The 26,130-nt window shown below is 43.5% G+C and overlaps 2 protein-coding genes across 3 annotated transcripts in view; one reads left to right on the top strand and one right to left on the bottom strand.

Moving 5' to 3' along the window:
- NUDT6 (nudix hydrolase 6) overlaps positions 1-7,922 on the top strand; it is a 13,517-nt gene extending 5,595 nt beyond the window's left edge. For both annotated transcript variants that reach the window (XM_064416435.1, XM_064416434.1), the window contains exons 3-5: positions 447-502; positions 2,894-2,948; positions 5,871-7,922. In XM_064416435.1, coding sequence (XP_064272505.1) covers positions 447-502; positions 2,894-2,948; positions 5,871-6,259 — 500 coding nt within the window. In that variant the 3' untranslated portion in view covers positions 6,260-7,922. The remainder of the gene's footprint in view (positions 1-446; positions 503-2,893; positions 2,949-5,870) is intronic.
- On the bottom strand, positions 2,336-26,130 carry FGF2 (fibroblast growth factor 2). Its single transcript, XM_064416432.1, has 3 exons — positions 25,030-26,130; positions 10,443-10,546; positions 2,336-6,925 (listed from the first exon to the last, which is right to left on the bottom strand). The coding sequence occupies exons 1-3, from the start codon at positions 25,661-25,663 to the stop codon at positions 6,740-6,742; spliced, it is 924 nt and encodes a 307-aa protein (XP_064272502.1). The 5' UTR covers positions 25,664-26,130; the 3' UTR covers positions 2,336-6,739.

Raw genomic sequence — 26,130 nt, 5'->3', positions numbered from 1 at the left:
TGAATTTCACTGAAGAAAAATCCATCCCCCTTAAGGGTGGCTTCTCAGCCAGAGTCACTGGAAAACTCTCTGTTATTTGAGGAAGATTACAGGCCTGTCTCTCCTGAAGCGAGCAGCTTTGCCACATTGTTTGGGTAACCTCTTGATCTTGCATTCTTTAGTTCTGATACTAACACAAGCAAGTTTTTATTTTCATTTCTTGTCTAATCTGGAACTTAAAAGCTGCTATTATTTATCTTGGTACTGCCAACTTTGAATTTTTCTACAGGATATTTAACCTTTTTGAGATATTTTATTTTGCATCCATTTCCACTGACAAACCACTTTGTGATTCATCCATACAAACCTTGCCAACTGTACATTAGCAAAACATGTTAAATTTTGATTGTTAGGATTGAGTGACATTGTCCAACACTTTCTCTTTTTCAATATTCTTTCTATACCAGGTGCTGTTCTAGATGAAAGCACTGGAAAGGTGTTGGTCGTACAAGACAGAAATAAGGTAAGTTTGTTACAGGATTATAAAATAGAGAAGTTAATTTAGATAAGCCTATTCTGTAACATAAAACAAAATATATTTTATTTTTATTACAGTCCAAAATTATAATAGTTAAAAGTTTCTTCTTTTTACCAGTATCTTAAACACATCTTGCAACAGATTGCTGAATTCCATATTAAGGGGAAAAAAACCCCAACTCTAAAAGTCAACAGCTTTCTTATAAATTATAACTGCAGATTGATTCAGCAGAACTAAGTATCCTTCCTGTTTTGAGTTTTCTGTTTTCTCCTGTAACTGACCCAGGAGTCCCTGATCTTGTGTTTGGATCCCTGCAGACTTCTGGAAAATCCCCACAGCTTGAAACAGATTTTGAGAGAAGGATTCTGATTTGGTTTGGTTTCCAAAATTCCAGGCATATCTGTGGATTTAAACGAGCAGTAGCACAGTTGGCCATGACCTGGAGACCACCTTGGTCCAGCAGGTGTAAAGATCTTTAATTCCTCACACGTGGAAGCGCCCGCCCTCCCTGCACAGGATGCCAGACCAGAGCAGTGCTGTGGTGAGGGTGGCTCGTGTGATGTGGCTTGAGGTCACCGAGCATCCATCACTGACATGTCTGCCTGCCCCTATCAGACTGAGCCCGGTTTTAACTCGGCTGCTGCACAAAGCTCCCAGGCTCACTGGCAGCTGCCTGTGCTACTCCACTCAAGAGATGTTTAGCCTCCATTACGCTTTCATTTGCAGGTTTAAGTGTTTCATGTTAAAACTGCATTAATTAACTCTCTAAGAGCTTAGCTGGGTGGACTGAAATACACTCGGATGCATATTTTTCATTTTATGCAGTTAAAACTGTGCTGGAATCCCACTGGCTGCATTCTCCTGTCTTTCCTGAAATAGCTACTAAGACTTTTCTCCTCAGGACCCAAAACATCAGTTCATTAGGACCTACAACACAGTTAATGAACTTCAGTGAAAGAGTGCTTTCATTGGCAGGTTCAGTCATACCATATGATGAGTTTCTAACACAAAAGACAAGGGTATTTCTCTTCCTCTGAAATTGTTTCCTGTAACTAAAGATGTTTATTTTTCATTTTTGTATGTCGTATTTTTACTTACAATAAATAAAATGTCAAGGACTTGGCTTTAGGAGGACTTTCAGGCTTTCATTCAGCAATTACCAATTAAAGCATAAACCTACCTCTCATGCTGTAGACTCCAAAAGTGGTTCCAGCTCCAGAGAGTCTCCAGGGGCAGAACAGCGCGCTGTAAACATTAGAAACACAACATTCACTTACCCTTTTAAACATAAAAATATAAATGTACATGCTTACCTTTTAGTAAATATCTTGAACAGATATCAGAGTAAAAAAAATTTAACAGCTGTTGGAATTTTAAGAGCTGTTTGGGTTTAATTGTGACAGGACAATTCCACAGCACACAAAGATTTCCAGGAACTAAAAGTAAATCTGAAAGCCAGTAGACAAATATATGTATTTTCCATCTGCACTATTTTTAATCTATTAAATTCCTATCCAAGCCCTTTAAGAATGCCCAGGAAAAAAAAATAATTTTCCAATGTAGTCATTAGGGTTTCAAATCACTGGAAAGCACACAGCTATGCTGCACAGACTAAAAAAGGTTTTTTTGGACCAGTGAGCCTCTTTACTGCATTTATTTCTAGGAGAAGGGTAACTTCTTCCTACATAAACTTTTAACAAGGAGAGAAATAGAAAGTACATAGAAGTAAAGGTAAAGCCTACAAATCTTTGTGCTTTTGCCAGAGGTGCAGGGACTGGGACTCCTCTAGCAGTGTGAGTAACAACACCAAGCCTGCACTTCATGTTTTAATACTGAACTTTATTGCAAGTCAATAAATGTTTCTCTACATAAATCACACACAAGCCCTCATTTCTCATATTCCATGGAAATGACAGGTTACACTAAATGATCATTACAGACACACAGAAACATCTTAAAGCCAGTGCAGTATAGAACAGTACAATCATAATACCTGTAAGATTAAATATATATACATTTTTTAAAAGCCAAAACAATAGAAGTGGAATATATTAGTGATTAAATATAAGATTATATAGTCTATAGCAGCTTTTTAAAAAATATTCAACTACTCTATCTAGCAGCAACATTGTCTAATGACTGTTAGACAGTTTGTATTTTCAATCAGTAGGTGTTTTGTTCCCATAGTTCTTACAGACTGTAGCTGTCTCTAATCATCCTGTCAGCAGGAACAAACAAGTTCCTACTTACTGATATTTGTAAATAACAATACCGCAACTTCAACAAAAAAAAAAGTTATGTGTTAATTGTCTCCTTCGTATTAAAGAGTGCAGCACAGGCTGACTACTTCATTAATGGACTTTTCCTCCAATACAGACTATAAACGCATGGAAATTTCCAGGAGGTCTGTCTAATCCAGGAGAAGACATTGGTAAGTTCTATGACAACAGGTCAGCCATCAGCTGAACTATAGAGACATGAACACCACTGAAATACAGCATGACCCACATTGCTCCTGTGATGGATTGTTTCCTTGAATTAATGGTGAATAGATGGAGTGACACAATCCTGGGACCCTAATGGTAGCAGGGTAGCATGTTCAGGACAAAGAAGTTTTGTGTTTGTAGCATTTACTCTTTTTCACACTTTCTTTTAAATGAGTGCTTGAGGCCAGCTAAATTTTTGTAGGCTGGTCAGATATGCTGCAATATGAGCCAGAAGTGCAGAGGATTAAGGTAATCCATATATAGCCCAAATAAAACTGAAACAGGGAGCACTCGGCTCACACTGGAATCCAGGGCAGTGACCTCAGGGATGGACTGAGCAAAAATTTCCATTCCAATACATGCACTTGCTTCCTTCCACCTCCTTCACTTGATTAGTTTGGACCAAGAGCTCCTGGGCGCAGGGCCAGGGTGAAGTGCAGAGCCTCAGTCTTGTGGGTACCTACTCCCAGCAGAGACAGGAAGTACTCCTGTGGTAGGAAACAATGCTGGTTTGAGGAATCTTCTCATTTCTCTCCCAACACAGCACAGCTGATGAACATTGCTGCAGTTTATCTTCACAGGTAAATGAACAAGGGTGTTTATAAAGAGAGGAAATCTGGGTTTTTTCCTCCTTGTATCTGAGCCCTTAAAATCATGATCCATAAGCTCATGACTTCTTAAGCTGGGTGTCAAGCCCAGGCTTCCTGACTGCTCCACACCTTAGAAATACCTGCTGTTTTAGCAGACTCCCTACAACACTGTGTGGTAGGGTTGTATTCCAGTTATTATTTCTATACATGGAGAAAGGTGCTGGTTGTCAGGATATGGCAGAGTTTAGTTTTCATAACTCATGAGTCATGTTTTAAGTCTTTCTGTCAAACCTGGTGATGGAAATCCAAAATATTTGCTGGACAATGTAATGTAAAAAGGTGAAATGGATCCATGTTTTCAAAAGAAACACAAATGCCATGGCTGTTGTCTAGCCAGGCTCCTTCTCACTTCTAGTGCCAGCAGCAGCAGGATTTTTGCACTCAAGGGAGCAACAAATGACCAGCACTGGCATTCCAGTGGGACTCCCCAGAGTGATACTGCTACTGAGTACAACAGCAGCCATCCCTCACTTAACAGGTGACATTTTGGCTGGAGCCTGGACTGAAAACCACACAGGAGAAAAGTGTCTTACAGCTTCCCTCCTGCCACTTCTAAACTACAGAATAATAAAAGCTACGATTCTCTGCATCACATCTTACATTACAAGAAGATATAAATTAGTCAAGCATAAAATATAATAGAGCCTAATTTTCCTTCTTCATTCTTACATTAAACCTTAAAAACACAAGTCAAACAAGGGACTAAATTTTAAATTACAATTAAAAATTGCAATTACATTGCTTAAAATCCTTTGGTTACATGAAGTGACAACATGCTTGGCTGCCTACTTAAATGAGTGCAAACTGACTCATGCAAGTGACACCAATAGTTTCATAATGCAGATGAAGCAAAGTGCACACATTTTTGTATCTATTTCTGAAACTCCAGCCCTAGTGTTTCTTCTAATTGAATTGTCATTAGATATTTATATATATACACACATTTAAATAAAAGGGAAACAGAAGTGGCGCTTCATCTAAAAGCAAAGCTCAAAGCTTAAATGAAATCCATCATTACTGCAATTTTCTTAGCCACAGCCTGCCTCAGCATTCCTCACAATCTCAAGGTCACTTCTGTAGCCCCTTGTCCACTAACAAAACCACCTGTTACAGGGAGTTACTGTTTCCCATACCTGAAACTACCCCTGAAACATCTGCTTTGTTCCCCTCTGACATGGCAAGATGCAAGCTTCCACAGGATGGTGAATCACAACGAGTCTTTTCAAATGCATTTGCTTTTGGAAGCAAGCCAGCACACATTCCTTACTGAAAATGAACTAACAGGAGCAGGTAACATTGCACAGCAGTTCTGTACATTGACCACTCAAACCAGAGATGACCAGGAGGTTACATTAATTTGGGAAAAGCCAGCTTTAACCTACCAGTACTTACCCCCAGGCAAGTAGAATTTGACTACAAGGAAACTGCAGACTTTGGGGAAATCAGTGGAATATTAAAAAACTTCTTAGGGACTCTTCAATTTGTTACTGAAAGGAAAAACTCTCTGGAGGAGTTCTGGATGGATGGGTGGTTCTCTGGCTGTAATTGGAGCACACAGACCTTGTAGACCCTTAAGGTTCCTGCTGCGTTTGTGGTGAGGAATGTTAGCACTGGTCTCACTCTGGCTGGGGCACAGAGAATGCACACATGCAGCACAGATGCAGCATGTTTCTTGCAAGGGCAAGCTCTGTGCTGCACTGGTGCTGTGGCATATTTGAAATGTCACCTGACTCTTACGGTACATCTTGAAAAGGACCAAGCACCAACTTTCACTTTCTGAGAAGTTTTACCCATTTTGTTACCCGGGGGTGAGTGCAGTGAAACTGATCAGGTGCAGAGATCTGACATCAATCAGTACAGGTGCAGCTGGGCAGGGGCAAGGAGAGGGATGGCGATCCAAAGGACTGCAAAGACAGTGCAGTGCTGTCTTAGGTTAATGGCTCAGTGGAGCCAGCAGCCATCAGTGTCCATTACAAACCACACCCTGCACAGCATTACCAAAGTAATTCTGTAGGATACACACAGGAAAGGCACACAGCAATTACTGTTCTTTGGGAAGCAAAAAATTAGCTTATCCTTGTCTTGGAAAAAGAGACCTACATTCTTATGAAGCAGAATAGAGAACATGCTGAGTAAGAGGCTTTCCACCTTTCCAAAAGGTTTAAGGAACGCTAAGTTACTCTCAGATGTATTGCAAGGATTGCTCTTTCCACCCAGGAGACACAGCAGTTCGAGAGGTTTTTGAAGAGACTGGCATCAAGTCAGAGTTCAAGTCCATCCTAAGCATCAGGCAGCAACACAAGCACCCTGGGGCCTTTGGGAAGTCGGACATGTACATCATCTGCCGCATGGAGCCCTCCTCCTTCCGCATCAGCTTCTGCCAGCACGAGTGCCTCCGGTGCGAGTGGATGGACCTGGAGGAGCTGGCCAGGACGGAAAACGCCACACCCATCACCAGCAACGTGGCCAAGCTCTTACTGTTCGGGTACCGGGAAGGGTTTGATAGGATTGACATAACCATGAGGGAGTTCCCGGCTGTCTACACAGGCCTGTTCTACAAGCTCTACCACAGGGAGCTGCCCGAGTCCTACAGAAACATGACATGATAGCAATACATTTCACATTTCCTTATAGTAATAATTTAGAACTATTGCAGTGTTGCATATTAGAGTTATCTGTGGACTTCTTTTTAGGTAATTATTAGAACATAATTATTCTCTAATAAGCTAAGATATAAATTATTTTTAAAGGTAATTATTGCTATGAGTGTGCATCAGGTTTCTTCTTCTCTACTCCATAAAGCAAGCACAAGGTAAATAAAATGCATAGGTACCTAGAAGAAAACAAAAGTGTTACTGATCCTGAAAATATATTCAGCAAGTCATTTTACCTCCACACACACTGGCACAATAGCTTTAAAGAGCAATATAAAGACAGTATGGAACATTCATGGTTTAATCTGGCATTTGCAAAAGTAGTTATAATATCAGCAAATAATTGCTTATATTTGGCTACTTTGGAGAGGAGTAAGGAAGACGACATCTTTAGTGCTGTGTCGCATTGGTGCTCACAATCTGCCATGGAAGTCAGCTTTTAGCAGACATGGGAAGGAAAAGGATAGCTTTCTGTCCAGGTCCAGTTTTTGGTCCAGGTTTGTACTGTCCAGTTCTTTTCAGTGCCACGTACCAATCCGAGTATTTCCGTGACCGGTAAGTGTTGTAGTTATTGGATTCCAAACGTTCAAAGAAGAAACATTCTTCTGTTGCGTATTTCTAAAAGGGAAAAGAGAAAGCATTACTGGTGTAGCACCACAAATCAATTCTTCACATTCAGGGGACTAATTTAGCAAGAATGTGAGCAGTACCTTTGGTTTTAAGAAATACAGATTAACTATTTCACAACTGAAGAAAGATACTTACTGTGAAAATATTGTTAAAAACACTTACAATAAGAGGTTTTTACCCATGGTTCATTTATTGTCTCTAACACAGATTAAGCAGCTTTTAATTTCCTTTTAATTACTGTGTAATTCTTTGTTCTGATCAGTATAAAGAAGCCTTTAAGAACAAAACCTTTAAGCAGAATATAGACAATTCAGTACAATTGCCCACACTGGAAATTCAGGCAGAGGCACATCAAAAAAGGGTGAAAAAAGAAAAGTCCTTACTTCTCCCCAAAGCATATGCGACATCAGTGCTTTCCTCCAGTCCATTGCCAATGTAAACATTTTGACATAAACCCCATCATTAAGGTGACAAATGACAGCTCAGGCTTCATGAACTGTGTATTCCTTAACATCCCCCAGAGGTGACATTTCAGGAGCTGGACTGCTGTCTAGCAAGAGCAGGATGCCAGCCACTGCACTGTCAGTCTCAGCACCTAGATATCTTTGTTTTTCCTTTCAGATACACTGAAAGTCCAGGCTGCATCCTGACAGAGTGCAGATCTGGCAGTAGAAGCTTTCTCAGCACCTCATGAAACACCTGAACTCTGTTCAAACTAAATGCAGGTTATTCTCACAAACATTCTTTGAGAACAATTTGAATCCATAACATCAAAAGACAAGAATTTCCCTTTGAGTCAAGTTCTTCAAGTCTGGCAAAACCTGGCTGATCACAGCAAAACCAAGTAAGCATGACAGAATGAACAGGTCATATCCTTAAATAACAAATTATTTATCATAAAATACAAGTTTGTCAAAATCCTTCCTTTCATGGGAAGTTTGGGAAATTTCTTCATTATATAAATAATCACATTTCATTCCATAAAGTGAAAGTTCTTCATTCTTATAATTAATCTGGAAAGTCAAAATAAGCCATATCAGATGGGAAATGTTTCCATTTTTTCATCAAAAATCTGCTGGAACAGATGCATTTCTGCATAAGTATTTTCAGTTAAAAGAGCATTTTCCAAGGGGAGGTTTTGACTATCTGCATTCACAACCAGCCATTTCCTCCAGTGGTAGAGATCACGTCTCCCCCATGACTGATTCTGTTAGTAAGAACATGGAAATGCTCCGTTAAAAGCTGCATCATCCAGATTTCCAGACAAGAACCACTGCACCCCCACGCAGGTCACCAGGGTGAGCAGTGGTCCACGGGCTGTGCAATAAATCATCCTGCAAAGCCCCGCAGCATGTCTCAACAAGTAATTACAAAAACATCCAACAAGATGAAAAACAGGCCTGAATAAGAATTTGCAAACATAATTCCAAAAACACTAATTTATTTGTAAAACAAGGACACTACACAAATTGATCCTGGACACTGAAAAGTAATTAAACACCCCAGATATTAAAAAGGACAGAGTAGTACTTGAGTGACTGATTAGAGGACTAAATTATGTGTTTAGAAATTAAAGTTCCATAATGTTTTGAAAGAAATTTCAGCAGTGTTTCCCCATGTGCAGTTCACCACAGACATTTCCAGCGTACGCTCTTCGCGAGCTCTCGTGAAACAGCCCTGCTCTAAATGAACAAGAGACGCTGGCAATTAGAAGCAGTTTCTTGAATGTGTTTGGAGGCAGAAAATGGTAAAGGCACAGCCAGCCACAGACTGCTGGAAGTCACAGCGTAGAAATCCTCATGGAAAAACATTGCCAGTGCTACAGAAAACAGGCAGGGAATTGCAGCAGCGTTTGTTCGGCTGGTTGGAGAAAAGTCTTAAAGAGAAGAGTTTCCACCTATGAATAACAACAATGTTGCGTGCAGCAAACATGATTCAAATAATACCCATTTCCAGAAACAACAGCAAAGAAGAGTTTTACAAGCTCAAGTGGGAAGTACAAAGCCAACTTTACATATTCTGAGAGAGTAATTCCGAATGGCTAGACGATACTTTACAAGCATTTTGCCTTACAGGAACTAAGCAAACAAAAACTGCTGCAAGGAAAGCATATTCTACAACCAAACCCACCGTGCAGCAGCAGGTCAGAAATCCCAAATATAAACACACTCCTGTGTTTATGTTTATCATTTCACAAACGGTGCTAAACGCCCTATTTTGACCATTCCCGTCAGTCACTCAGGGTAAGGAGTGCTATTAGAATGGGAAGCCGAATGCCACCGCACCAGCATCACAGGAAATTCCCAATTATACTTAACTCAAGAATAGCACAGTGTGCAACTCCTCACATTTTCTTCAACTGAGCTGTCACACAATATCCAAGTAACTTGAAGCAGGTTCTTTAACTGCATTCCCGAGCCCACACAAAACTCCCTGGAGCCAGAACTGAGGAGCACCCTGGGGAGTCCTGCTCCTGTAAAACTACTTTCAGTCTCATTTCATGGAGGCAGAGGAGGAGAATCAAAAAAAATTTCTACATCCCCTGGCATAGGTCTTTCATCAGCTGCAGTTCAGCCAGGGTTAGGAATGCACATTGCTAGCCACGGCCACAGAGCAGACTTGCACAGAGGCTGAATGGGGCTGTGTGAATACACAAAGCACCAGGGGCTGTTGCAAACCAAAATTCTGGCAAGGTGGATGCCCTGGTGTTTCACCAGATGCTTCACCAGGCACTGAAGGATATAAATGTGGATGAAGCATTTACAGTGTCTAGGTCTCGTAAGCAAAATTAATGTAACTGCATCTCTTAAAGCAAAATTTATCATTTGGCTCAGAGAGACATTAACTCTCTGAGTCTGCTGCACACACTGGCTTTAAAACACAATTAAAAATTCAGCTGATACCAGTAAAATACATAAGAGTTTAAACTAAAACTAGTCTCACTAGAGAGCAGCTTAATTTACCCACATTTATAACTTTTAAAATTTTATCATCGCATTTGCAAAAATACTTCTCTTGCCAGTTTTCTAGTTAGGAAATACAAGTGCCCAAAAAAGCTTGAGTCTCTACAAAGAGGAAAATGAGAAAATAATTTATACAGATTAGTGCCATGAACGTAATTTTTAAAAAGAAATTGGCTTTACTTTCCCCTTCAAAGAGGTCTTTTAAAATCACTTTATGTCCAAGTAAGTGAAAGAGGAAAAAATTACTCCTGAGGGTAAAAAGGCAGACACTTTACTCTTCATTTGTTTTTATAATTTCCTGATCACTGTGATTTTTTCCCTCAGACAAGCCATTCCTGTTAAATTTTGCAGCTCCTAGGTAGGGCAGAAATACCCAAATCCTCCTAATCCCTATTTCAAGTAACTGGCAGAAGCTGTGCAGAGCTCATTTCTCCTGATCAATCCCACACCGAGCAGCTGAGTAAGTCCTGCAGGAAGAAAGACCCCGCACAGAGCAAGGGCAGGACACAGCAACACAGAGACATCAGGCACGTGCTGCTTACCAGGGCCAGCAGTCTGCCATCCTCCTTCATGGCCAGGAAGCGATTGGCACTGACACCTTTGATGGACACCACTCCTCGCTCCTCCGCCTGAAGCTGCAGCTTGACTGCGAACAAAAAAATAAAAGACAAAAGGTTTCACAGCCATCGTGGGATTGCAGCAGTCAGTGCTTCAAACCCTCCACCACAGAAAGCTTCAGCTTGCAATGAAAATAGTAAATTTTCCACCTTTGGCTTTCTGATCCTATTTTTAAAAAGAAAGTAGCTACTTTCGAATTTGCAACAGCGAGATTGAGTTATTCCATCTTCATTTTGCATAAAGGCAGCTTAAAACCCATTAAATTCCTTGAAAGGCCACTTAGAGCACAGGCAGCTACTCCCAAAAAATGGAAGTTTTTCATGGCCATTTTTCCAGAGCTCTCTCTCGAGGTCTGCAGAACAGCATCAGACACTGCACACACACAGCTCTGTACAGGCAGACTGTCAGCGAGCCTGACTGAGACTGTCCAGGTCCTTATCACTCCCTAAGGGTTCTGGCAGTTCCCAACAGCAAATATCCATTAGTTTACCTCATCCATCCAACAAGTGGGTGGAACAAACAAACAGAACTGCAGCAGGAGGTGAAGGCACCAAAGGCACAAGAAACGGTGGTATACAAAGCAGGAACACGTTTTGCATCAATTAAAAGAAATTAAAGGTTTTATAGAAATGAAAACCTGTAAGGTCCTGTCACACAGCTTTTAGCTACTACCTGTGGATTATTAACACAAAGCCTTAACTGATTTCTGTAGCCATAAATCAAACCCAGCAGTCTGGATGAACACATGAAAGCTTCCCCTTTTGCCTGCCTTTGCCTGTTGTACACAACATCTCAGACAAGAGCTTCCTTCACCCACCTGCTTTGGTTCAGCAGGTACTTTATTCCATTTGGAGATGCAGTTTTAAATACCTTGAGCTTTTCAGCCATCAGAATAAATACCTGAAGTGATTGTAAATTTTGGAGAAGCAGCATCTCTTCGGATTCAGAGAGAGGTTGTTGCTTTTTTGGCTTTTTGTTGAAGGGAAAAAAGACAGCACTGCAGAAACCAAGTGAAACTCAAGCACCAGGAATACAAGGAACATAAAACTGTTGGGATAATTGCAAACCCTTTTTTAGGGTAAAAGTTAAAAGTCAGGCAAAATTTCATCTCAGAATCAAGTATCCAAAATACAGTGCTCCTAAGTTATGAGGCCAAAATCAGACTTGTGAACAGCTCCAAACACTTTGGTGTAACTCCTTAGCCTCTGGGGAAGCAAGAACGTGGAAAAGTGCTCTGGGCAGGGACTGTGGGAAATGGACTTTTGAGATGTGCCAAGCACACAGCTTTCACCACACACTTAACAAGAACCAGCTGTGGAAAAGCTGAAAATTAATATTAATTACTACAGTACTGACTTATTATGCTTTGTGACTTTCTCTGGACAAAAACACACATGAAATCCTACAGCATCACACCAGGCCAGAAGTTCAAATTTTGTAAAAATGAACTTCTGGTAAAGGTTTCCAAGTCCTGTAAAAATTTGTATAGCTTGTGAAAAGAAAAGAAAAAAAAACAAAAACCCAAAACAAAAAACAACCCAAAACAAACCCAAGGTATTCCTGCAGAGTTTGAAAAGAGCTGCAATACTGAAAGCTCCAAAAGGAAAATCGGCTTCACTGGGTTTTCCTCTCCAACTCCAAAAACACGTGAATAAACAGAGCCAGAACAGTACTGTGAGTTTTTCAGGTTTCAGTGTTATTTTACAGCTTTATTAATGCAGTGAGTATTTGCCACAGGGTTACACTGAACTGGAGATGCCAAGATACAACACAGCCTTACTGATCAAACCCATTTTGACCACATGATCATCAGCAGAAGCGACAATTTTAGGTTTAGCTCACTGCAAATAAATTGGTTATAAGAGAAATGTATCACTTGACACCAATGATCTGCATCTTTTACAGCCTTTGGTCACCAACAGCAACAGTGCAGACTCCATCATTTCACATCTACTCCCAATACTTGTTTTCAGCGTAACTGAACCTCAAGATACCATCCATGAAAATCAAATAATTAAGACATCTGTAGCCCAAAAAAAGTAGCAGATTGTTGTGAAAGAGCTCGTTAACCAAGGGCTAAAAAGGCCCATTTTCCCAGATATTCTGGCCCCTCCAGCACAGCATTTCCCTGTTCCCATTCATGCCCTGCAATCCACAAGGAACACCAAGCACAAGGCTCTGCTCAATGCCTGCTGGTGTTGTGAGAACACAGAGCTCACCTGCAGAGCAAACTTTCCCAGGACTGCGGCTAAGTCATCATTGATAAGTTATTAAATTAAACAATAAAACCAACTCAAAGGACCCAGGAAATTTACAGCTCCTATTAGAGACTTTCTTGTCTATCATAATAAGCTTAATAGAATCATTCTGCTGAGTAAGAAGGAATGAATTGCAGGACGTACATTTGCACTTTTACACCAGCGGAGAAGCTCTGAGTGATGTAGTTCAAGTGAACCTACAGTGCCTTCCAGTCATACAAAAATGGATAGAGAGGGAATGTTTTTTCCCAACAATACACAGAGGTCTGTTGGAGATTCAGATTCACTGATGTTCTGGCTGAAAAACACAAGCTGTGCAGTCCAACCCGAATTTCCACAGAAACCAGTACAATCTGTGACACTAAAGGAAGCTGGAGCACACTGCAGCAGGCACTGAGATGTTCTTTCACAGGGTATGTGGCCAGGACAAATGTACAAGCTACAGGTTAAACAAAACAGTGTATTTCAGAGAGTTACAAATGGGCATTTATTTCACAGCTTGGAGAGACTTTTCTAAGAATATGGAAGTTGAAAAGTGGTATTTAATAGCATTGTGGTTGGCAAAGTTTCAGATTTCTGTTAAAAAATGGATCTTCCTCGTTTTCTTAGAGACCTCCAAAAAATTATTTCCAAGGCAGTTTTGCACAGTCCAGTGGAGACAATAATTTTAAGGACAAGTAGCTAGACAGGAAAGCTGTTAGCAAATGCAGAGACTAGAGAAAACATGAACATTTTCCAAAAGTACTTTTATTGTCCTGAGCACTAGAACTGCAAAATCACACGTACAATGCAAACTCTCAGGTTCTTTTACAGTTCTAATAAACCAAAGCTTTAGAGTGGCCCAGACCCAGGAACTGCACAACTTAAACAGTCCCAAAAGGTTTCATTGCTACGCATCATAAATGGTTCGGCCAAAAATCTCCTTCAAAATCGGTTCATTCCAAAGACCTGGGCAAAACCTAACTTAATACTTCAGAAAAACAGAGCTGCACATTCTGGAAGTTGCTCACTGCTGAGCTGGTACTATCTTTTGACTCCAAGTGGGAATCAGTTGGCAATCCCTTCGCCCGGGGCAATCCCTGTGACCAAAGCCACGTGCTGGTATTTCACTCACAGCTGCTGCACTGCCTAAGATGTTCTGGGGCAGGAGAATGCCACAGGATTATTAAGGAAAAGGGAAAACAAAGGTCACAGGGAGGAGAGAAAGGGACAGAAACACATTTGGAATAAAATAAAAGGCAAACAAAAAGAGCAAAGAGCAGTGAAGACAGCAGGGTAAGGGCAGTGCAGGAGGGTGCTGTCCTGGAGCAGGAGGCAAACTCACACATCTGAAGGAGGTGGAATTTGAGGATGTATCCGCCAAAGGGATTAATAAAACCCCTATCTTCCTACTTCTCCACAAGGAAATGGGAATTCTAACCACTATATCAGAGAAACCATGAAGTAAAAACCAACAATAAGCTTTTAAGCTTCTGACTTTGGATGCATTTACACAGCAAATAAAGGTTTGATTACAGCCTCAGCTGTATTTTCACTGTAACCCTTCTGGCTAACACCCTACAGACAGACTTCAGACTAGAGCTACAAAGTGTCAGCATCACACAAAAGTCAGGTCAGAAGGACTCTCTCTAGTCCAGCCTCCTGCTGAAGAGACTCCATCACTTCACAGTGAGAACCCTGCCTGGCACACTGCAGCTAAGGGAGCAGCTCACAGCCTGGGAAGAGAGGAGAAACTGGATACTATTTCAAGCCCCGTTTTCACTAACACACAGCTGCTTTATTGGGACAAAAAGCAAAACACCTCTCACTCAGTTTACGAGAAGGGAGAGTTTCTGTACCCCTAAAAATCCCAGGCTGCACGTCTCTGGATCAATGACTAGTGTTACTACAGTCTGCTGTGGAAAAGCTCAGCCCCAGCCAAAGGCTCAGGGCCCATCTCCAACATATTTGCAGAGGCCCTGTAAGGAAAATCCTTCCACGAGGCCCCCGAGTGACAGTGTGGGGAAGCTGCTGTGCCGGCTCCCACTGCCCATCCTCCCGCACCTCCGTGCCCACAGGAAAGCACAAAGCAGCTATTCTGCAGTCTCACTGCAGAGGTGGGTCAGCTCCAGAGGGAATAAGCACCAGAAACGCAAGGGAGTTCACAAAAAAAGAGGGGAAAAGGAAGACTCAACAACGTTTCGCTAAATGCAACACCCTACAGCCGAATTCCCGCTCCACCATCCTCTGGCTGAAGTTGGCCATTCCTTCGTGCTCGGGGGCAACATCTATTCCCAGCCAGGTGTCCAAGCAAAACACAAGGAGTCAGACGTGCTTGCTCCACACCTAACACGACAAACCCACCCAAACCCAGGGGCTGGTTCAAAGCCACACATGCATTTACAAACGCACATATATTAACACCCCCCTTCTGGCTTTTCCTGCCTGCTGGATGAGATCCAAACCCCAGCCTGGTGATGCCTACTGTAACTTTCTCTAAGAATTACAAATATCTTTGTGTCACTCTGTCCCACATCAGCCTCTGACAGTTTCTGGTATCTCTTTCTCAAAGGTACAATTAGCAATTTAACGTCTTCTGCTATTTGGTAAGTGCTGACATACGAGGCATCCCCAAGTCTTCAGACTGTGAACAAGAGAACAACTCCTTGTTTGCTTCCATACACTCATGGTAAAACTGAGCCACTGCCAGAGCCAGTGGCTGATGCACACACTGCCTAAAACCTGGAACACATATGAGGCGGCAAAAGGAGGAAATAGAGAGGAGAAACAACCAGCAAACCAGCAGGAGAGGTGGGCTGCTAATAAACCAAACCATCAGAATTGCAACAAAAACAATCAAGCCAGTGGAGTGTCAGGACGAGAAACAGTGAGTCACACTCCCATACAAAGGCACATTTCTTTGCTTTTGCATGACAACATTCGAAGTGTATCTTTTTCCTTTTTGCCAGCCAGAGGCATAAAACCACTCACAGACAGACCCAAGGTGTCCAAAATGTAAACATCTACAACAAAAATACACACTCGTGAAACACAAACACTTCAGGAAGTTCCGATTACACTTAAGAGTAAACCAAGGCTTAAAGCGGAACAGTAACTTGTGTAACTGTTCAAGCATCCACTGACTATCGTAATCAACCACATTAACATGGACATTCTCAGATTTTAAAAGTTTTCACCTTTTTACGTAGTACAGATACTGAATACAATGGAAATTATTTCCCTATTCAGGTTCTCCACCTATTCTGATTTTTATCTTGATCTCAATTCCTGCAAATACCCAGTTCTACCTAACATGCACCTATGACACTGGGAATCCTCCCCATAAAACACTGCTTAGCAAGCACACAGCATTCTCTGGAGCTCCCTATAAATTTCATATAAAAGGCAATAAAGTCATCATGCAGAACAATAATTTCAGAATAGTGTGACAGACACTGCTCCTTGCCTGTGTGCCCACGTGTAAAACACGCACAGCCACACTTCTCCACTTCTCACAGCTTGCATAATCTAGTTGATCAAACCTAGTCAAGCCCTTTAAAAGTAAAAATGTCGTGCAAAAGCAAATCCAAAGTTTTTGAATTCTGCTTACAAAGCACAACTTGGGCATTTCGTGCTGCCGAGTAAAGTAAACAGCGATTGCTTTGTATTACGAAAGGATTACGTACGCCAGAAACTCCAAGTCACTGTCATGTAAAACCCTTCTAAATGCTTTCTGCCACACTGTTTGCTGACTCCTCGGCACTGCAGATGAACTGATGCATCTTTGGAAGTCAAGAGGGCAACAGCAAACAGAAAAAATTCCTAACTTTACCAGAGAAGAACTTCATTCCTTACTAGGTGATAAAGCTTAGTCTCCAAATTACCATTATTTTCACCCCATATTCTTGATATAAAAAAAATGTTTCAGGGTTTCCTTATCAAAAGAATAATGCATGCCTGTTCATACGTAGTTTTTTTAGGACCGTTCCCAAAGAGCTTTTCTTAGCACGGGTAAGGTATCCCCCACGTTGTTTTCATCTGCTTTCACTTTGTTTAGTATTGACTGAAGTAAATCACAGAATAACCACTTTTGGGTGTTTAACTTCAGAACAAGCTGGTGCAACTGTTCAGCCAACACAGTCGTGTCAGGAGACACGTACAGAAGTTGCAGAAATTCAGCTTTATGGTTACTGTGCATTCACTCATCTCCTTGTAACTATGACCTGTTTTTTACTTGCAGCAAAACAAACACAAAACCAGGGACAACCCAAGGCAAAAAGGGAACAGCATTTCAGAAGACAGAGAAGATAAAATGTGTCATTTTTAGAAGCTATTTTGTAGTGTTCCTCCTCCAGGTACAACTCACACAACTACTCAGTAGTACACAGTATTTCAGGGCTGTGACTGATGTTGGAGCAGTAACACATGAGATGAAAGGCAAAGGCTGCCAGAGCAGTGGTAAGACATTGCTGCCCCATAGGCTCAGTAAGCCTCAGTGTCACAGTTGGAAAGGAGAAGTTGGATTTTAGGAATGCCAAGAAGAATAAGTAAATGAGATTTCAGAGAGTCTGGAGCACAGTGGTGAAAAAGGAACTCTGTCAGGCACCCAGGATCCAGAGAGATGGCACAGCAGACGGGGAGGAAGAAGGAACACCCCATACACAGGAGCTCGTGTGAACTGAGCTGCCTTTTACAGCTGATTCCTCTTAACCTGGCCAAAAGGTTGAGACAGCAATTATGCTGCGTTTGTACTTTCCTCATCTCCAGTACAAATGAAACTGAACTATCATTGAGACTTTAATAAATATTTTTGCAAAAAGTAAACAAATTTTTAAAAATTTAAAGCCATACACGTGCACACACAGTATAGCATTGGTGCCAGTCCAGCTCCTTTATTGCAAGGACAGTGCAAATGCCACAATAAGCTCGAAGTCTTACTTCATCCTCCTATTTCATCTCCTTCCATCAAGCTGTGTAACCACCCTGTGCTGACCTTTAAATAAAGCATGCACAGGGGAACAGCACGAGCTGCAGCGAAGGACAAGAGCTGTCAGTCACTGCTGACCCAGCACAGTAATGAATCCCAGTCTTCACAAAAAGGCTCTAATTTGCTTTTGAATGCAGCCCTGCTTGAGTAAAGAATTTTCTTTGTAAGAAATCAAATTCCTTGACTGAAAATAAAACACACAGTGCATATTTGGGTAACACTCCTCAATTTTATTCTGAGTACATTTGAACTGTACTAAGAAGGGATGTGAGCACTTTCCTGGCAATGAAAGAGAGACCTTGGAATCTGCAGCTTGGAAGAACCTACTTGACTCCCTGCTGCTTCAGCCTGACCACTGCTAGTGCCCATACCCCGGTTTAGATTCATGTGATGGTTTCAGTGCCCACACTGCTCCAGACATCTCCTGCAAGAGGGTGCTCCTACAGTACAGCAGCTGCAAGCACTGGCCATCAAACTGTCTCACCTTACACCACATCAAAGCAGCAGCCAGGCACTCCACTCCTAGTAGCATTTTCTCCTAATAAAATATGATACTGACAATACTGATCCATGGGACTAGAGCCTGATCACTGGAAAACACCTTACTACTACTGGTACCTGCTCTAGAACAAGCAAGTGCTCTGGTGGAGGCTACTGCTTGAAGCTGTAAAGAAAGCAGAAGGTTGGGACTGAAATACATAACACCTGGCAACATGAGCCAGTTCTGTGCACCTCTTCAGCTTTGAGGAATTCCTGCATTTCTAAGGACATGAGCATTGTACATTTTCCCCCTCCATTTTCCTGAATGAACAACATTACTGTCAGCAAAACATCCACAGTGAGTCTCCAACGAATGGCCAGGAGCATGTTCAGCTCTTTGTCCCAGCTGCTCGTTACAGGTGGAGAAACCCAAGGAACTGAATCCACATACTGTTTCCCAGGAACTGCTCAGCCCAACAGGTCTGTGCAGCAGGATTCCCTAAGTGACTTTTCCACAGAGGTGACAGCCCCTGCGTGGCCACTGGTAGCTGCTTCTCCACACTAACACATGCTCCTGGTTTTGGATCCACCTCTGGTCCCACAGATCCCACAGAGTAACTGCACACAGCCACCCCACCCAGGAATGTTGGTCTCTCCATTGGTCTTCCCAGAGTTGAGGGACTGTATGAACTTCCTTTGTAATACTGTCCCAAAATTACTACACTAACCTGAAATGTAACACAGGTGCCTACTGCACAGGCTCTGCTCATGCCTTTCAAGACATCTGTCTGGGAAGATGTTGTATGCTGTCCTGCATTTTAACAGACAAGAAGGTTCAGGACACGGCATCCCAGGTAGGCAGTGACAATCAGCTGTCACTGGAGGGACATTCCATTCCACACTACCAGCACTCCTACCACCTCCCTTGTACCAGCTCTGCCACTTTTCTTGGCATCTCAGTGATGGATATGTGGTGAAGAATAAAGACTTTAAGATTTTTTTTTCCCCAGTACCTAGAAACACCAAGAAAAGATACCAAAAAATCGATGCGAGTCACCAGAGGTGCTGCAGAGCTTCCCCCAAGCACAGATCCAGATGCTGTGATAACTGCACACGTGAGTATGTTAAGGACATCCTTTAACACCAAAAATAACCCCAAAGCCACACAGAGTGTCTGGGGATATGGGTTAAGTCTGCATCAGGCACTGTGGGCCAGCCTGAGAGCAGAAAGGAAAGAACCAAGAAAGAGACTACAAATATTTTCAAGCTGTATCACATCTGAAGTCTCTCCTTGCTCTCACAAAACACCACCATGCAGGATTCCACAGCCACGGCTACAAGGATTTTGTGACTTGCATATTCCAGGAATCCTAATGATTGCAGTTTTATGAGATCCACTAAAACCCTGTCAGAAGGTAACCCTGAGCTCTGCGGCACATGAGCAGAATTTCACCACACTGGCACTGCACATGGCCATGGAGTTTGTGCCCTACTTTGCCCTTTCCCAGTACCCTCAGTCTCCTTCTCCTTTGAATCACCCAGCCTATGTGGTTTCCAGCTCTGAAAGTCAAAGATGAGCGACAGGCTCACCAGGGTCACTCCAGCAGCAGTGCACCATGACAGCTCCTGCAAGACGACCTCCACCCAACTGCGCAGACATCATCTCATTTGTATTCTCGGCTGATCCTATCGAGCCCCAGTCAAAATCTGGCCCTACCCTGAACAAACAAAAAACTACGTAAGATAATAACCCTAAAATGCCACCAGCACTCCAGAGAGTCGCCCTTTGAATATTTTTATTGACAAGCCTGGAGGCAGCAGAAGAGGCACAGGCAAAACAGTTGACCCGCACATTGTTACCAAACATTACTGAAAATGATGAAGGGTGAGAGAGCTGCCTTATTTTGAAACACATAGTCTTAAACAGGTGCTAACAAAAGCAAAGGCTATTAATTCTCCAATACAGTATCTCATTACCAACTTTAAGGCTTCAAAAATCATGCTATAAACACTTCAGATACCACCTGGTATAGATATCCAATTTACAGATGTCGTACACTTATGTGTGTTCTTCAGCAACAGTAACTTGAGCATTCTCTGGGCTGCACTGGATCTGGTTTGGTTGTATTAGGTAATTGCACTAAACACACTGTCACCGACAGTCAAAAGCACCATTAATTCCAGGGCTGTGAACCAGCTCAGCACAATCCATCACCTCTCAAGTATCCTGGAACAGATGGCCAGTGATCCCAAGAGTGCTAAAATTCGTAATGATCAAATAATTATTTATTGGAACTGCCTGCCTTATCTGTAATCCAGGGGAGCTGGGGAAAGCTTACAAAGTGTCACTGAAAAGACTATGATTTAAAATTCAGGTTGAGTTACTAAAATAATTTACTTTCTGTAAAATGCTTTTAAATATGACCCCACTACAGATAAACTTTTTCTTAGAATCAGCTGCACAATTTTCAAGCATTTATGAAACAGATGAAAACCAACAGCAGCCATCTGATCTCACAACATGTTATCTGCATTTGTCTTTGCCAGCTCTGGGAATGCAGTGGCTAACAGGAGTTGGATTATCATTTTTCTGCAAACCAGACTATGTAAGTACCTAAAAGTGCTCCTGATTTCCTATGTGAGACAATCTAAGGGCTAAATCCTGCCCTCTAGTGTACCTGTGGGTGGTGGTGCCTTTAGAAGCTTCCCCACTTCCAAACTGGGCAGAAAACAGCTGCGGGGGGGACAGGACAGTTCAGTGCCCACTGGAGACATCCCGTGTTGCCTTGGTTCACCTTTGGAGTGTACTGCTACTGCATCACACAGCTCTGGGGTGGGCAAGACTCACCAGGAACTGGGAGAGAGGAATAGCAGACACAGTGATAGAAGTGATAGAAGGCATCCTCCCCTGAGAAGGAACATGATGATATTTTGATGATAAAAGAAGCAAAGGAAGCATATTCCTAACTGTTTCACACAGGGGATCTCTGCTACCTCATCCCCTAAAGGCAGCTACATCCTTTGGATGGAGCCAGGAGGAATTTCCATGCTATGCCACAAAGTACTTGGCGAAGCAAAGTGTAACAGATCAAAAGTAATGCAAAAAGAGTCTGTGCAACAGATCAAAAGTAATGCAAAAAGAGTCTGTTTCCAGAAGGACTTCCATAGAAGGAATGTATTTGAACATTAAGAAGCAGGTTTTTTTTAAACAAGTCACCTCTCAGTTAGTGCTAAGGTTTGGAAAAGATCTTGCCCTGTCAACAGCTCTGGCCATGTCTGTGGGCCACCAAAATGGGAAAGAAGATGATCCGAGTGCCAAACAACTTACCTATGAAAGCTAAACACCAGGTCCTGAACCTTCAAATGGAAACATGTCCTGACATCTGCTCAACTTGGGGATCACAATGAATTTTCTCCCATTCCATGATCAGTGATCAGATTTTCATCATCTTCACTGAGCTGCTCTAAAAGTCAGTCTATACTTCAGCATTCTTTCCAAAACATTTAGAGCATAACCATTTAAATGTTGTGAGAGAGACAAGTCAAAATCTTAATGTTAACAGCTATTTATGAAAGGAACCTTCTTAAGAAATTTTCCTGGACCAGTATTACCCTATTTTACATTTTCTTCAGATATTTGTGGAAGAGGAAAGAGGTACTGAGCAGGAAGAAGGTATTTCATACATCTGCACGGTTGACTGAGCTCACACAGCTGAATCCCTTCCAAGTGAGAGGCTGGAGCCTTGTCACCTCATTAAGGAATGGACAAGAATGGCTCAGGATACTTGGAATGGCCTTGGATACTGTCTTGGGTTATGCTCATCATGAAACAAAGCTGCCTAAGAAATTATGGAAATACATAAATGCCAACCATTCCTCATTTAGGGAAACTCTGAAAGGAACCAGCTGTGCTACTAGACATGTTCTAAATGTATGGACAAGTGTTCCCTTTCCATTCTCCAGGTTTTTCCCCCTCACTGTAGCCTCTTTGAGGGAAACACCTCTGGAGAGTTTCTAAGAGCCTTTCCAAAAACACTGCGTCCTTTGTACAATTTCCAGGGCATAAATCAACAGTTGTTGATCAACAACAACAACAAACCAGCCATGTTTTTTGTTTTGCTTTAGACAACAAAACTCCCAGAAAGCGCTTTCTGTTTCTTGTTTGTCTGAAAGTACCTCCTGAAGGGAAAACACTCCGGACACAGTCCCCAGAGTGTGTCCAAAGGGGCACTTCGCCGGAGGCACGGCAGCACACGCGGCAGATGTGGCAATAATGGCCATGGAAGACGCCCTGTCCTGGGTTTCAGCTGTGTGAATCATACGATCCCAATCCTCCAGCGTGCAGGACGTCAACTTCCATTCTTAATTCCATTAACAACACAATTATGAATAAATGAAGGTGAGTGGGGTGAGTGTAAAACCATGCCATGACCTAAAGCAGATGTGTATTTCAAACAGAGGCAGGAGGAGGGGAGCTAAAAAGGACATGGATCATGGAAGTTGTTTATAGTATTAAAACTTTGGTCTGAAACATAAGGAGACAGTAACTTGCCTTCTAAAATAAGAACTTCCTTTAAAAGTAAGAAGGATGATGTGCTACTGAAATGTTATTTTGTATAATTAATTCCTAAGAATAGCAGCAACCACAAGCATCTCTACTAACTGGCCTTTAATTATTTCTGAACCAAATTGTGCAGACATTGTATTTCTTTTCTCAAAACCACCTTACAAAACTTTTTGCTTAACTAAGAAAATCACCCTGAACTAATCGAGGTGTCTATTTTCATTGCTAATTTCTTTTTTAAAGTCCTCTCACGTTGTCCAAGATTTACTGCCCTCTGCCATGCCAGGAATACCACGAGATTTCACAGGGACTTCCACAGAGCAGCACTCACCAGGTCAGAGTTGAGCAGAGTCGTGTGGAATGACGTATTTACAGCAAGGATGCTAAGGATGTGAACCACGCAATGCCCCAGCAATGAGCCTCGCTGATGCTTCAAGCACTGATTATTCTCTGCTTCTCAGAACTAGGGCTCTTCCAGGAAAAAAAGAAAGGAAGAAAAAGCAACAAGCCAAGAGCTGTCTGATAATGAAAAAAGGAGAGAATTCACTACCAGGAAAGCAGAAGACATCAGTTGAAAATTTTAGTAATGATAAGGCTCAACAGGAAGAGAAAACACACATTCAATGGACACAAGAATGAAAAACTAGTATTAGTTTTCCTGAGAGAATAATAAAAAAAGGCAGGAGGGTAGAAATTATTATGAGGGAGCTCTATGATGAAAAAGGCAGCAGTAATAAATACCAGCTCCACTCAGGGCAGCCTGGCCCAGCCAGGTGAGCACACAACACCACACACCACCACCTGCACTTTTCAAAAGCAAAGATGGGGAATGAGGCAAGAACCCAACAGCCATGGCAAGGTCTTGGACTCAGCCTTGTACATCCTCCACTCAACATCACCTCCCTTTGCAGCACATGTCCATAGCTACTTCTAGGGTGAGGTGACATGTCTGATGAATTAATGAGATTTATTTCCTTTAACGATTCCTGTTACAAGATTTCTTTGGAATTGTGGGTAAAACTAATTGTTTCCCAAAAGGTGAATGTCCGAAGTGGAAAGTAATATTAAGAATCTTTGTCCGTCTCCTCAATTCCTTTTCCTCCTAGTCCCTGAGTTTAGCCCAGTCCCTGCATCCATCACTCAGAGCACAGGTGCAAAGCAGATGAAGAATCCCAGCAAGGCGTTTCACCTGCTCCTCATGCCAAATGCCTGCAGGCAGGACCTGCACAGCAAGCACTGTAACAAATTCCCTCCAACCGGGAATTGCACTGGGACAATCTGACCCAGCAAGTCCGTTACCTGCACTGACAGAAACACCTCACAGGCGCATCAAAAACTCACCACTACATCCACAAAACCTCCATGCTGAATACCTCCAAAATATTCTGAGCTCTGCAAAAGGCAATTTGTGGGACAAAAAGCAGCCTGTGTTGGTAAAGCAACCTGCCACACGCTCCCTGAAAGCCTGTGGTCATTCAGTCCATGGGCTGTGTTCCCAGCCCAGGAGCCTTTCCCTCCCTTCAAAAAGATTGGGTATTGGAGGGACAGCCTCCTGCTGCTGCTAGAATCCATACATTTTATCTGTACCTATATCATCATTAATTAAGTTAAAAAAAAAAAACACAAAACAATGTGTAACATTTTAAGCCGAAAAGGTTCTGACAGCAGTGTGTTATAAACCCTGCTTCCTTGGCCAGGTTTACCCCTCTGTTCCTAAGAGTACCTGTGTACCACAAGTGCTCCTATTCATGAGCACCTACCCGCACCGGGAAAAAGAACAGCCTCCTCTCTACCTTGATGCATCCAGCGCATTCACTGCCGCCGTGTAGAGCCGTCAAGTGCCATCAGACCCGTGTAAGGACCACGCAAACGAACTAGAGACCCCTTCAAGCCCCTAACACAACCTCTGTGCACCTGACAAGTTCTGTACCCAGCAGGTTGAGCGCGGAGCCGCCAGCGAGGCTCTGGCCCGGGACATCCCGCGGATGCCGGTGCGGGACCACCAGCTACGGGATGTGGGTATGAATTAACCCGCTATGAATTAACTCCGTCTGCGGACGCGCGGTTATTGGCGCACGAACATTCGGCACATTGACGGGCGCTTCCCAAGCAGGGCTCGCTGCCGAAGCTTCGGCAGGGCGGGACGGCCGAGGCGCGGCCCCTCTCGCAGCCCCGCTGCCCGGGCGAGGAGTCGCCCGCGCGCCCCGGTGCCGCCCGCACCCGGTGGTCCCGGGACAACTCACTGTGCGGGTCGCTCTTCTCGCGGACGCCGTCCACCTTCCCGTCAGGGTTGATGCGCAGGAAAAAGCCGCCGTTCTTGCAATACAGGCGCTTGGGGTCCTTGAAGTGCCCCGGGGGAAAGGCGCCGCTGCCGCCGTCGTCGGGCAGCGTGGCGATGCCCCCCGCCGCCGCCATGCGCCGGGCCCCGGCGGCACCGCGCCGCGCCGGGCCCCCGCCGCCCCCCGCCGCCAGCTCCGCGCGGCCTCGGCCCCTGCCCCGGCCGTCCAGCCTCGCCTCGCCTCGCAAGCCCCGAGCCCCGCCGAGCTCCCGACACGTCCCGTCCCGGCCGGTCCGCGGGAGCTGCGCAACGGTGCTGCCGGCTCGGGAGAGCGGGAAGCGAGACAGGCGGCAGAGCCCAGCACGCCGGGGACGGGCTCCCCGCCGGCACCGGGCTGCCCCCGCCGCGCCCCGCCCCCGCCCGCCCCCGCGCCGCGCCGGGGGCCGCTCCCTGCGCCGCCACAGCCGCGCCGGCCATCTCGGGGGAGCGGGCAGGGGCCGCAGCGGGTCCCCGCGCACAGGAACCCCCGCCTGGAGCGCGGGGCTCTGTCCGGCTGAGCATCGCTGCCGCCAGCGCTGGGAACGGGATGCAGCGAACATCGGTCGGACATCTTTTCCTCTGGCCTTATAAAAAAAGTAACTGGCGAGTTATTTTAGATGAGAAGAAGTTGTGTGGCCTCTGCACCATACTAAGTTGTTTAAATCACAATATGATGACACATATTGTTTAAAATAAATCCGTGGTAACCATTTTGTTCCATTGCATTCACCACAGACCAGTTCTCCCATCCAACAGGAGCAAAGTGATAGCAAAAGGCAACAGGTGGAAATTCTGGTGCAGGCCTTCCCCCTCCAATAAAACAAATGTACAGAGGTTATAAAGTATAGTGACCCATCAAATGCACTTTGTGCCTGAGGCTGACAACAAAACAGGATGAAAAGGTTTGTTTCCCGAAACAAACATGCTGTGCACCCATATCTCCTGTTTAACAGCAGGCTGGCTGCTCCTGCCTCTGGCTTCAAAGGCAGCACAAGCAGCCCTGGACAGTCCCAAGTGGGACTGCAGA

The sequence above is a fragment of the Passer domesticus genome, chromosome 4, assembly GCF_036417665.1.
Source record: "Passer domesticus isolate bPasDom1 chromosome 4, bPasDom1.hap1, whole genome shotgun sequence".
Taxonomy (NCBI): Eukaryota; Metazoa; Chordata; class Aves; order Passeriformes; family Passeridae; genus Passer; species Passer domesticus.
The sequence above is the reverse complement of the archived record's forward strand: the minus strand, read 5'-3'. Positions and strand labels throughout refer to the sequence as shown.

What these genes read in the sequence shown, in the direction of transcription:
- FGF2 (XM_064416432.1), bottom strand. Translation starts at nt 25,663, where the DNA reads ATGTTCGCTGCATCCCGTTCCCAGCGCTGGCGGCAGCGATGCTCAGCC. An exon ending in CGAGAAGAGCGACCCGCACA is followed by an intron (nt 10,547 to 25,029) that starts GTGAGTTGTCCC and finishes TTTTGTTCGCAG; the next exon opens with TCAAGCTGCAGCTTCAGGCG. An exon ending in ATGGCAGACTGCTGGCCCTG is followed by an intron (nt 6,926 to 10,442) that starts GTAAGCAGCACG and finishes TTTCCCTTTTAG; the next exon opens with AAATACGCAACAGAAGAATG.